This window comes from Lates calcarifer, linkage group LG9 (genome assembly GCF_001640805.2).
Source record: "Lates calcarifer isolate ASB-BC8 linkage group LG9, TLL_Latcal_v3, whole genome shotgun sequence".
Taxonomy (NCBI): domain Eukaryota; kingdom Metazoa; phylum Chordata; class Actinopteri; family Centropomidae; genus Lates; species Lates calcarifer.
This window is the reverse complement of record NC_066841.1, coordinates 10,082,166-10,095,298: the sequence shown is the minus strand read 5'-3', so window position 1 is coordinate 10,095,298 and position 13,133 is coordinate 10,082,166. Positions and strand designations below refer to the sequence as shown.

Genomic DNA, 13,133 nt, shown 5'->3' with positions numbered 1-13,133 from the left:
CAGTATGGGGCTGCTGACTGCCGGACCCAAGAGTACTGATGTAGGAAAGGCAGAAATGACCAGAGAGGATGGTGTGATTTGTACATGCTTTTGCTTTTCATGACATTTGATTCCACCAAATTTCAAAGGAAAAACTAATTTCTCATCATGTGCCTTTGGTCGTATCTGATGGAGACCCAAAGTGTTCAATCCACTGATTTTACACATGAAGTTTGCTTATTATAAGCAGTACTGCTCAGTCACTGTAAACGCTTGTATAATGTCTTCTGAGGCTGTGGAGGGAGCAACCCTGATTATGTTGTCAGGGTATCTCAGCTTGAGCTTGTGACTATAATTAAGATATACAATGAATCACATGACTAGTGTTGCCCAAATGACAATCCCACAGAGAATTATCACTGGACTCGTTCAGCTCATTGTTTTGGTTTGGTTCTCACTCGCTGCTCTCATATCTTCTTTTTTAACTGTAGTAGGCAGCTGTATCTCTAAGACTACCTGCTCAGCATGTAACAGCAGACAGTCAGATGTCTCAGACTTTGGGCACATATAATCAAACCTATCTGCATGGTCAGACACCAGCATGAGGTGAGTGAGAAAGTGTGCTGTGCATTGAAACAGTACTGTCAATTGAGTCCTGTCCTGTCAGTCTTTCTCATGCATTTAGAATGAAGATATGTGTATGTGCAGACTTCACATTAGCATGTAGTTGTGTGTCTCTGTGCATCATATTAATGGATTCCACATGTCTGCTGCTGGGTGTTATCTTTGAGTATCAGTGTGTCCTAACAGCTGTCTCTGGATTTCTTTCATTCTCTCGTCATCTACTATATAGCTGGTACAATGTCTGTATTCCAGTTCGCTCTACCTGCAGTTACATGTGCAAATAGCAACAGTCACGTTTTGGATTTCATTGTATTCAACTTCATGACAGTAGCTTTGCCCTGTTCCATATTAATGGGTGTGTTATCAGTAGTCCTTTGACCATCAGTCAGTCAAGGGCTGAACGTCTCTCTGGGGGACGACCCTTATTCTAACCTTGATATGGCTCACAGTGTGTCCCTCTCTCTCTCAATCACAACTCAAGTTCATCTTTTAAATTTTTTATTCTCCTGTGGAAATGGAAGTTTCTTATTTTCTATGTTCTGTGTTGCCCGCTGGCTATGCCCATAGCCTCCAATGTGGACTATCTACATGATAATTCACAGCTTAAATGAATAATGAAATGTGCACTAAATATTGATTACATTGCAGTTCAAGTTATGAGAACTGATCATGAGAATGGAAATGAAGTTTACAGATTGGAATAAATATCTCTGGAAAAGCTGAGGCTGATCGGAAATGATTATTATTCTACAAACGAGGACCCGATATGAGCCGCTGACAGAGGCTCATTTACATAGAAAGAAGCTGCAATTTCAAAGAAAAGACAATTTTAACAGTAATGGCTGTCAAAAGATTCTGCATCTGTAAACTGAGTGCGTTTTAAAATCCCATCTGCCATCTCAGTTTTCTTTGCACTGGGGACTCCCTTCCACCTGCCTGTGTCACTGATGTGTTACTGCATTATGCACATTTCTGCATAATCTCTCAGTGGTCAAACATAATAAGCATTTTGTTTGGCTGGCTGTGTAAATTATGAGCTAAACTGTAGTTGCTACAGATATATACACTTCAAATGTGATCTTCAGACATATTTTTGTGTGTGTGTCTAGATGTTTGTGCATCTAGACACATTGTATGATTTATTTTCTTGTCATGAATTCTAGAAAAAAATATGTTGTCAAAAAGGTTTTCTGATTAGCTGAGTTTTAAGTAATTCATAAATAATTCCAGTCTGTGACATGTGATCAGATTAAAAACAGTGAATAGTTTTGAGTTTCATGGTTTGCTTCCTCTGCATCTACCAACAGTCAGTGCTTTACTACAAAAAGCAGTAGATTACCAGAGAAAGAATTTTGACCTTGAACAATGATTGAAACAAACGGTTGGCTGCCTCTGTCTCCTCCCACCCTTCCCTCTTGTGGACTCTCTGAGGTTCCACTGCGGGCTTCACACTACTCTCACCACCCTTGTTCTCAGCTGTCCCCTGTGATTAGAACAAAGGCCTTCCCTTTGTCTGACGCTATCTTTCTAGTGGTCTGTCCACCTTCCACACGCGCCCCCCTCCTCACACACACACACACTGCCCTCATGTATAGGTTTCATCCTGTAGATCTTGTCACATATTTCAGTACCTGAGTTTTTCCTCTTTGTGATAGTGTTTCAGACAGAAACCCCAGACTGTCTGTGGAGCAGAAAATTACAGTGTTAGTGTTGATGTTTTGTAGGAGCAATTAAAATGAGACAGTCTGTTCCTTCTCTGCTTGACTTTGCATTGAAGAGTTTCTTTTTTCAAGCAGCAAAGACAATCTGGTATGATTTTTCTTTAAGAAATGAACTAGACTATTATAATGATATTTGATTTGCCTTGCAAGCTCACAGTGACAACAGGCTTCCATGAAGTCAGTGTTCCCAAAGACATAGTCTCTCTAAAACTGAGAACTATTGTTTTTACTCTAAATCTAAGATCCAGCTCTAAAGCTTTAGACATGCCGGAAGGTGGATTTTGTTTGGACAGAGCCAGGCTTGATATTTCCAGTCTTTGTGCTAAGCTAAGCTAACTATCCTCTGGTTGTAGCTTCATACTGAACAGACAAGTACAAGCGTGGTGTCAATCTCACATCAGTCTCTCTACATAATAATATTTTCACACTATCTTGTGTTGAATGCAGTAAGATGAAGTGTAGACATGAGTTCTTGTAAAAGGTGGCTTAACCAAAGTAAGAATTGATTTTAAGCTACACAGACATGATGCATGATGATAATTCAGCATTATTGTTTATTCTCTCTCTCTCCATATGATTATAAAAGAGATCTTATATCAAAATGTCTTGGTCCAGAGTTCTCATATATTTTTAATAAGAGTAAAGAATGCTAAAATGACAAAACTAAAGCTAAAACTGACTCATTCAATAAATTTTGTTGGGCCAAAACATTTTGGAGGATATAAACAGTATTTCTTGAAAATAATAATATAGGCTGTGAACAGTTTTAATTCTGCTTCACATTTCTATATTTCTATCTTTGTATATTGTAATGCTGAAACTAGACCAGGGTTGAACAGTAAAGTGAAAGTTGCATTACTTTGACTCACAGCTTTTTTCATGCAGTAAGTAGCTTTACCTCCTACGTACTGTATGCCAGTAGTCAGAGGGATGAGTGCACAGTATACATTAGGACACGTCTCCTTTGCCATGCATCTTATTTCTGTTGCTATGTTATTTCTGTTGTTCACTTACTCAGGATCAGCACAGGATATCTACAGTACTGTGAAAGTGGATATGAACAAACTGTCTCCCAGTGTGACTTAATGTTCAGTACATTCCTGGAGTTATTAAGCGTGCTTCTCATTTTCTGCCCCCACTTTGTCTTACACTGCTTTTGTTGTTATACCTTATAGGACTTTCTTACATTTATCAAGGATTTCCTGCACGTCTCAACCCTGTTCTTTTTAAATGGTCTTGAAAGAGTTTTTGCTTTCATTACATCATATTTTATAGTACACGATGAAAAAAAGAAATCCTTTTAATGTATAATGAGCACACTTCAAACCTTGTATTCAAATAAACGAAGGTGCTTATAAAAATTTTTATACTGAACACAGTAAAGGAGGCATCTAAGGTTGAAAGCATTTCATTTGATTCATAAACTAATACTATTCTCTTGTTTTAATGTCAAGTATTGGAAGGTATTGTACACTATTGTGCACATGGCTACAGCTGCTGTAAATAAGGGTAAAGAGACAAAAAAAAAAACACATAGAACAAATATACCACTGAGAAACCTCAGCATTTCTGGTGCCGTAATCAACTTCCCAGTTGCCTTGAAAACCTCTGAACACTCAGAAATGACTAAATGAGGCGTTCACCAGATGGACACAGAGGGTGGCAGCTCCCCAGCCAGAAGGGGAAAACTGAAGATGAGTCCTACTTTGCAGCTAAATGAAAAACATTCAGAGCTGTACTGTTTAAAAACTCATTCATCTCCTGTACTACTGAGCTCCTAGCTGCTACACACATGGAGATTGTTTTGGTTCCACCTAGTGGTCACCTTGAGTGCAACCACTTCACATTATTTCCCAGGCTCATTGTTCTGTATGGAGCTGTAAGTTTGTATGAGCTATGGGACATCCTCCTTAACTTGATTAAAGCTCACTTTACTGCCTGCCCAAATAAAGCCAGCATCCCGTTAATGTAATTGAGTCAAACGACGCAGGGCTGACTCAACAAATGAGGACTTGCGACCAATTAAGCAAATGGACTTCACTGACTGAGACAGTGATGAAAATATTGCGCTGTAACAAGACACCAATAACATTCATCTTTTATGCTTTTTAAGACGTGGAGAGAATATATCCTTCTCTCTAACCAATACCATAAATTAATCCTTAACACATGATCAATAACAAAAACACAGACGCGTGTAAAAGGTCATTGGTCTTTGGTTTAATTGATATTACAAACAGTAAAACAAGGCACTGTGGTCAATCAGTGAAATATGAAGGCCATAGAAGAAAAAACGATACACGAGACATGATCAACAAAAAAAAGCTCAGAATGTGGTCTGCAGAATAAAGACAGAGTTAGTTGCTCTGATGTTTCTTTTTACTCGCCTCCACACAGCTCCAGCAGGATTTTGCGGTAGTCTCCAGATGTGTCTCCCTACGCAGTGAAGAGAAAGATATGTGAGACTTCAAAGGGCCGGTGCTGGGAATAACTTCAGCCGTGCTCATCAAAGAACCAAAATTATAATAAATTCTGTGACATTTTTATTCAGGTATTTGAAAAACCAGATAACATTACTGTTTCTTAAGGATGAACATTTGGCCAATCAAATGCAGTGAAAGCAGTGGTAAATTACAGTGTAGTGACAGTTCAAAGCTACATTAAAGTGGAGTTGACGTATTGCAAAACCTTTGCTGACTAAAATGTCTCCCCGCCCCTTGTATCCGGTGCTCACCTTGATGAAGGAGTAGAGAGTCTTGCCATACATCTTCAGGAACTGCGCCTTAATGTCCAACATGTCAATCTCAGCCCTAGCAACCATTATTCTGATGAGGACACTATCTGTGGTGCCCAGCCCCTGACAAGAGAGAGAGACTGTGTTTACACTGGGCTAAACCTTGCGTCATTAAGTATGATAACATCATGTGCTTTTCTCATTCCTGATGTTCAGTAACTACTGTAATTATGTATATCCATAACTCTAATTGCCTGTAAATTCAACTGTGCAGAGTAAAAGTAAGAATCAATGTAATGAGAGCATGTTTGTGACGTAGGGGAGGGTATGACGACATTAAGCAGAAAATAACACTTCTATCACATGGACACAGAAATACACAAAGATATATAGTTCTGACTGAAAACATCTTGTTTACCATAAAAAAGATTATTAATGGCCACACAGCTAGCATAGTAGCTCCATTACAAGCATGAAATATTTACCTTCATTGATTTGTATAATCGCTCTGCGAAGAACGCTGGCTTGCTCCTCATGCATTTCACTGCAAAGCAAAAACAAATTCCAGTATATAAGATGCAACACCTTTGTATTGTGTGTGTGTGTGTGTGTGTGTGTGTGTGTGTATATATATAGTGTGACCTGAAATGTCTGGTCCCCTGTTTTGACATAAAGGTGTAGTAACATAACTCTTCACAATAAAGGGAATACACCACCAACTGAAGGCTCAAATAATTTCCACAGAGTTAAATCAATACCTCTATGATAGAGTCAACAAAAGCTGAATAGCAGCTTCACAATATTAGTATTTATTGCATAGGTTTATTTTGGTGACCTAAGTGCCAGGCAGTTGTCGCAGTGTGTTTCTTTGCTAAATTTCCCTCAGACCAACTACTATACTGTATCTGTAAATGGTATTTCCATTCATTTTCTGGGTTCTAGTTTCTCTATCTGTGCTCATTTGAACTTGAATGTTAACAGCTGCCAATGACAAGTTTGAATCTCTATATCTATTGATATCTATTTGTAGGAGCAAGACATAGAGGAGACAGACCTATGGCCAGGAAGACGTCCTCCAGACAGCCAGACATCTCCCTCTTAATGCTGTCCTCAATGTCTCTTCCAGAAATCTTCTGATACTCCTCAAACACTGGAAGAAGGAAACAATAATATACAGGTAAATAGAATACAGTTACATAAGTTATAATTAAAGAGTAAATTCATCATTTAAGTCATGACAATACACACAACATGAATGAACGGTGTTTCAACAAAAAGAGTAGGTTTATGCCTAAAACTCCCACAAGGGGTCAGTAAAATCCCCTGAGTCTTCTACATGACTTCTGTACCCGCCTTGGGTAAAGGGAAGTATAATCACATGATACACAACACTAATAGACACAAGGATATTAGAAGATCTGCAGATCTTAACATAATATTTGTCAATACAGTGGTACAGTGAGAGTACCTCGCAACAGATGGTTTCGGTTCCTCACACAAAGCACAGTGAGGAATTTAACCTCGTCCGTGCCCCATCGAGCCTCACCAGCCTCATAGATTTCCTGCAATCACAAGAATGTAGAAAAAATCAGAGTATACAGGGAGTCATGACTTAAACACAGCCTTTCATCTACAGACCAGAACCTTTACCTTGGCATCTTGAACAGCCTGGGCCTCATCCACTTTATCGCTTTCATCCCGTCCAGCCTACAGCGTAGAAAACAGAGCAGCTTAAGTTAAAATAAATGTAGTATTGCTTAATGAGGGAGACAGAATAAAAAAAGAAAGAAGGAAAACTGGTGTTTTATGACACAGAAGAGACTACTATTCCCTCTATTAAACAAACAGAGGTTGGGAAAAGTTTTCACAAAGTTCCTATTAACACTTTCCAACTCGTGTGTCCCGACGTATTTCAAAATACTTAATTTCTTACAAATCAAGTGAAAAGAAAATTGATCTACTGAAACAGTGATGTTTTCCAGAAGATACAAAGAAATGAATACATTATGTTTCTACTTGAATTTCATTCTTTTTTTTAAATCAAACTGAATTTTAATTTAAATGTGCCATTGAAACATTTGCATTGGCCCAAGCCCAGAGAAGATATAGGCTGATGTTTGCTTACCGTGAGTAAAGAGACCAAAACTCTCTGAAACATCCCAGATGTGTCTCCACACACATCCTCTTCCAGGTCTTTCCCATATTCTGGCCACAAAAATACATAACAAAATTAGAATACAGAATGTGTAATCCAATAGAGAAAATCAGCCACCACATGCAACATGATGATGGATATACAGTGAGCAGCCACAACATTAAAACCAGTAACCTGGTTCATTTTAATGGCTTATGCTGTTAGCAAATAGTTACCTAGTTCAAGATACAACATGTTAAGGACCAGACCTTTTATGAGATTAGTAAAAGTAATGAGGTTCCATTAATGTTCATGTATAGTGAACTAAATTCACCAACTAGGATACTATGGATGTAAGAAACTTGTACATGTAAACTAAGCCATTTAAAAGCCACTTTGAAAATATGTGCCAACTACTGTCAGTACAACCACAGAGGAACAAATAAGCAAACAATAAACTGCCACATACAGAGCAACAATGGCTTTTATGAATAATTTATTCCACCCACTGTTTTCTAATAATGCATAGTCACTGGTACATGGTATTGGATGTCATACACAGCACATAGGCATCTGCGGACGCTGAGATATACCATGATCTGATGTCAGAAATTCTATTCACAGAAATTGCGCAGTTACCTTTCTTGTAGAAGGCATTGATGGTTTTTATTTCAGCATTTGACCTTGAGGCGAGAATATCAATGAGACAAGCCTCTTCTGTTCCAGCCCCCTGTGATGACATAGTACAGATAAAACAAGATATGAGCACATGAAGGTGGTGTGATGCTTTTGACTGAATACACAAGACAAGCTTATCAATAGAAGAAGAATTTGCTTAAAGGATAAGGCTGGTGATATTCTTTATTGTTGTTATTGCTCACAAATTCCCTCAAAACCAACAATGAGTGAGTCAGTCTCTGAGGACTCACTGAGGACATATCACAAACAACAACAACAAAAAAACAAACAAACAAACAAACAAAAAAAAACAACCTAAATAATTTTTTAATAATTCAGCTGGGCACTGTAGTTGTTAGAAAATGTTACTCAAACAGGTGTAAACTACATATGTTTTAGGGACTATTTTCAGCTGCGGATTAATACAAGTTTGGGGAATAACAGTATCAAGGGGAGCAGGACAGTGGATGTGGGATTGATTCAAAATAAACTACAGTGCCCAGGTTCATTGTATAGAGGAAACATGTCATACAATGCCACAGTATGGCTCACGCAAGTGTTTTTAATAGTTTCTGGACAACAATGGAGCCCCATGGCACAATCTAATTTTGTTATAGCTACACGGACAATACTTGATCATCGTCAGTTCTGGTCTTTTCAGATGATTTCACGGCAATAGGAAAAATCGAATATATCACCAGACTTATCCTTTAAAAACAGGACAAATGGATGACGAATACTGACCTTCATTGCATTTTTCAGCTCGTAGGCATCGTACACTGGTGCCAGCATCAGCAGACCTAGAACAACACTCCTGAAGTTCCCACTCAGCTCTGAGGACAGGTCATCTGCCAGGTCCTGCAGGGAGGGGCAGGAACAGATGGATTAGTAGGAAAAGAGCCAAATCATATATATATATATATATATATATATATATATATAACAAAATAATCTGTGATGAAATCTAATCAACTATAACATTAAATATCCGTTAACAGTGGCTTCATGTTGAGGTTTGTGCTGCCAGCGTGGACATTCACACATTCCAGCAACAAGACTTGAGTCTCCGCTAGAGGGTGTGGTTTTCTGGACACAGTTTTCTTGTGAACAGAGAAGCTGTTCCACATAACCGGCCTGTGTGACCACATGTGGGCGTCACCGTGTGCAACATGACTCACTCTTTCTGCCTGCGAGGATTCCACTCACAATCTTTGCTTTTTCTGCAGCTCCCTGAGTGGAATTTACAGATAACTGACCTCTTAACAGACACTGTGTGGTGAGCTGGTCATTAACTCATTATGTCAATACAATAAACATCCCGGACTTCCCTGTTAGTTAATATATTGACCCACATAGTAACGAAACAAAAAAAGCGGGCAGCATAGGTCTGTGGGTAAAGTTTATATAGAAGTAAAAATTCCCCTTTCCAGAATACAAAGCCATGTCTATCCTGGTCTTTGTTTATATAGTTGGTACTAATTTCTGCTTTATAGTCAATAGTTAACTTGCATATTATCAGTGCTGCTAGCACAGTCGAACTCCACCTAATGTAAAATGATGAGAGAGTACACAATGGAACAAGAGGCTAAGAGATGACACATCTGCAGCAGCTGCCAGTAGCCTCTTAAGGCTGGTTTTTAAATTCTTCTGGCGTTCTACCTCTCATTTCTCTGCTTTCTCTGCTTCATGCACAGTTATTTATTATGACAACACATAGTGTCATTCACAATTAGACTTGGTTTGCTGCCTTTATGTACAGCTCTTTCAAAACTCTCACCTTCCCAATCGCTTGTTTGTAGGCCTCTTTGATGCGCTGCCTCTGGGCAATAGTACGGTGTGCTATGACTTCGATGACTGCTGCCTCATCGGTGCCTGCAAGAAATATAAAAATGCTGAATCTAATAACCTTGGCCGCTATTAGTTTTAAATGTTTAAAATTGTAAGGATCACGGATTCCAATATTCCTACTCAGCTTAAGAGCAGCGCGTAGGACACAGAATCGGACACCAGTGCTGCATCCCTGGAGATGATCCTAACACACATTGTTTGTTGGCAACAGCACAGAAACCATCTGTTTGTAATAGAGCTCAAACTAGAGTCAGGGGAAGATGATTATGCTTGCAAACCCTAACAGCATCAACATTCCACCCCATGATATTTGTTGATAGAGAGAAAAATGTGATTGTTACACTCCTGAATGTTTGTTAGGATGAACCTCTTTGAGCTGTACATACCTGCTAACATGGTTTCAGAGCAGGGCGACCCATAATGAGATTAGCTCGCTACTACTACTTCCTGCATGATCAGCAGAAGTCGAGATCAATTTACCCTCCATATCAGGAGTGAGGAGAAAGCTTTACAACACATTGTGTAATGGTGAGGCAAAGTGCGAGGACACATCCAGCAGAGTGGATGGACTATAGCAAATTTCAAGCTGCCATGACAACACGAGCACTAAGCAACTCTGAATTTAGTTTTCAAACTTTCCTGGAGAGGAGGAAGAGAGTAATTATATTTTTCTTCCATGGAGACCTCGTCTTAAGGGCACAGGAAGACATATCTTTAGCTAATGATGGTTTCTGGATGACAGAGGCTGGATCACTCACCCGCTCCCTTCATAGCTCCTCTAAGCCTCTGGACATCTGCCTCTGGGTCGAAACCGGCCGCCTCAGTCACTGTTCCACGATTTCCGATCTGGTCACACATTTAAAATTACATCATTACAGTTATTTAACTGTTAAACAAAGAAACAGACACAAAGTATCTGTGTGGAGGGGAGGTGTTTATTGTGCTATTCTCATATTAATCTGCTAAAGTGAGAAAGTTTCTCTGTGCTTGCCTTATGTATGAGTTCAAGACTTGTTCAACTAGCTTTGAATCTAATCATTGTTCAATGTGCATTTCAGGACTTTTCAGTCATGGAGGCGACATCTTGTGCGCAGCAGGTAAATTTGTATTATAAAAAATATGCATGCACACAGATTTTAGATTTTTTTGTGAGTAAGATGGAGAGGGTGTGCTTTTAGGAATTTAAAGTAGTTTATTGAATTTTTTTGAAGCTAAATAGCATCAATTATGGTAAAGTGTAAGGCAAATGTGTCACACTGTAAATGTTCTCATCTATTCATGTGACAGAATGGGATGTATTTTGTCATTTCAGGCATGCAGGAAAAAATTAAGAGCTGTGAAATCTATCTCTGAGGAATTTACTATGAACCTTTATACATGTATCAGGAAAATAATTTCTACAACTAAAGCTGGGCGACCAAAAAGATTTTTTTACACTATCAATATATTACATGATGACTTTTTGAATTAACTGAATAGATTAAATCACTGTCAACTGCACTGAACTGCAAGGTACTATCACGACTGACTTTAAGAGCAAATGCAAATTTAAACTGATATTAATTCAACTTTTATAGTACAGTCTGTGTTTATGTTCAGTATATAATAAAAATGACATCAGACCTACTTTGCATCATGGGCCTGCAATAGTTATTTTGTATCGCAGTAGCAGTATAATATAATAATAAAATTCTAAATTAGAATATCTAATTGCCCTACAGCCTTATTCAAAACAAGGACCGATGAAACAGTCTATTGTCCAGAGCAGACTTTCTTCTAGAGAGGCAAATAAATGTAAATGCGGCTATATACAGGTAGGGCAGCACCTACGGGACTGACTTACCGCTGCCATTGTAGAAAGGGTGTGGATTTCCAAACTGGAGGTGCAGAAAGCTACAAAAGAACAAATAAGTAACATGTTATGTGCATGTCAATTGCACAAGTGCCTGTTTATAACACACAAAAAGAAATGCACTGCAGCATCAGGTTTAGGAGCAGTAAACTGTCTCTGTTTTGAACATGACCCTCATTAACCTCTGATCAATATTGTATGCTGTTCATCATCTCAGAGAAGGCCTCCGTCACACACATTTGGTCATGGGCTCTCCTGTGTCCCACGTCTACGCTGGCGTCCCCGAAGGTAATCTCATTAAGCTAGTGTTTGTTTGGACACACCTGTAATTACTCCTCCAACAGGAAAGATAGTGGTGTTTCACTCCTCTTTGTTTTCCTGCCTGTAGGGATAAACTTACCCACACCATATGTCTATCAAAATCCATTCAGTTAAAAAGATATTGAGAAGACCCAGTTAGTTTACAAGCCATTGTGCTGCAGAAAGTGTATATCCACAGCCGAGATTTTAATTAAAATACCTTCTTCCTATTTCCAGTCAATCACAATTTAAGTCTGAATTACTAATCAGACAAAAACAGGACTCCAGTTGATGGTAGAGACATATACTAAAACACAATGACCTGAACTGTGTGTGTAGGTCAATAGCCATGCCTGAGTGGTGTGTTATGTAAATACAGAGCGGGTGACTCAAAGACATTCACATTGCTTCATGTGTATGGAGCACAGATTGTAATGACAGAGTTATTCCTGTTGTTTAACGTTGTGAGTAACTACTATGTAACACTGTGCAAACAAAGTCACAACTTATATCAACAATAACAATGTGTCAGTGCTTGGTGTAGTCATTTTCAAGCACCTGTCAAACTTTAAGGTACCTCACGTCTTCCGGTTGATGGTAATTATAAAACGCCTATTCAATATAGCCTATTGAAGTTTGAATCACAAACCTCCAACGTCAGCCAATTCCCTGGAAATTGAGCAATAGTAGGAAAGCGATATTCCTCCTCTACTGTACGTTAAAAGCAAAGACTGAACAAGGTTGACACTACAATTATAGCTCCAAAGTTATTATTGCAACTCATATGTATTCTGCAAAGCCATAGAAATCTGGACTCTAATGAGCTTGGTTAAGATTATAAAGTGCAAATAAAAAGTCGTTTAAAAGTGAATCAGGAAGCGAAGCACTTTGCGGGTTAACAGCTAACTTGGCATGAAGTTAATGGGCACACCCTGCAGACAGAGAACCAGCCGCCTCTGTCTGAGCTGTACTCTGTCAATTCATATACCGCAAAAACACCTCGAAAAGAAGAATGGCCGTGAACTAAACTACACCTTACCTGGAGACAATTAACTTAGTCTGGAGCCCGACGGGAGGTTGGAGCGTCTCTGTACCCAGACAGTAAAAGCTTATAAAGTCACAGCTGCTCTGACGTCCCACCCACTAGGATGCAATTTTTTTAGGATCCTCCTCCTGCGTGAACGTTCGAGCACGCGCCGGTGCATTCATCGATTGTCGGCAAAACGAGGAACACGGAACCCCCCCCCCCCCCTTCACGCACTA

The 13,133-nt window shown here is 39.1% G+C and overlaps 1 protein-coding gene across 1 annotated transcript; it reads right to left on the bottom strand.

The window, feature by feature from the left end:
* Positions 1-4,522: 4,522 nt before the first annotated feature.
* On the bottom strand, positions 4,523-13,054 carry anxa4 (annexin A4). Its single transcript, XM_018671274.2, has 13 exons — positions 12,910-13,054; positions 11,562-11,611; positions 10,477-10,564; positions 9,648-9,742; positions 8,615-8,728; positions 7,832-7,922; positions 7,184-7,263; positions 6,709-6,765; positions 6,527-6,620; positions 6,113-6,208; positions 5,544-5,602; positions 5,059-5,181; positions 4,523-4,760 (listed from the first exon to the last, which is right to left on the bottom strand). The coding sequence occupies exons 2-13, from the start codon at positions 11,568-11,570 to the stop codon at positions 4,704-4,706; spliced, it is 963 nt and encodes a 320-aa protein (XP_018526790.1). The 5' UTR covers positions 11,571-11,611; positions 12,910-13,054; the 3' UTR covers positions 4,523-4,703.
* Between the last annotated feature and the right edge of the window lie 79 nt (positions 13,055-13,133).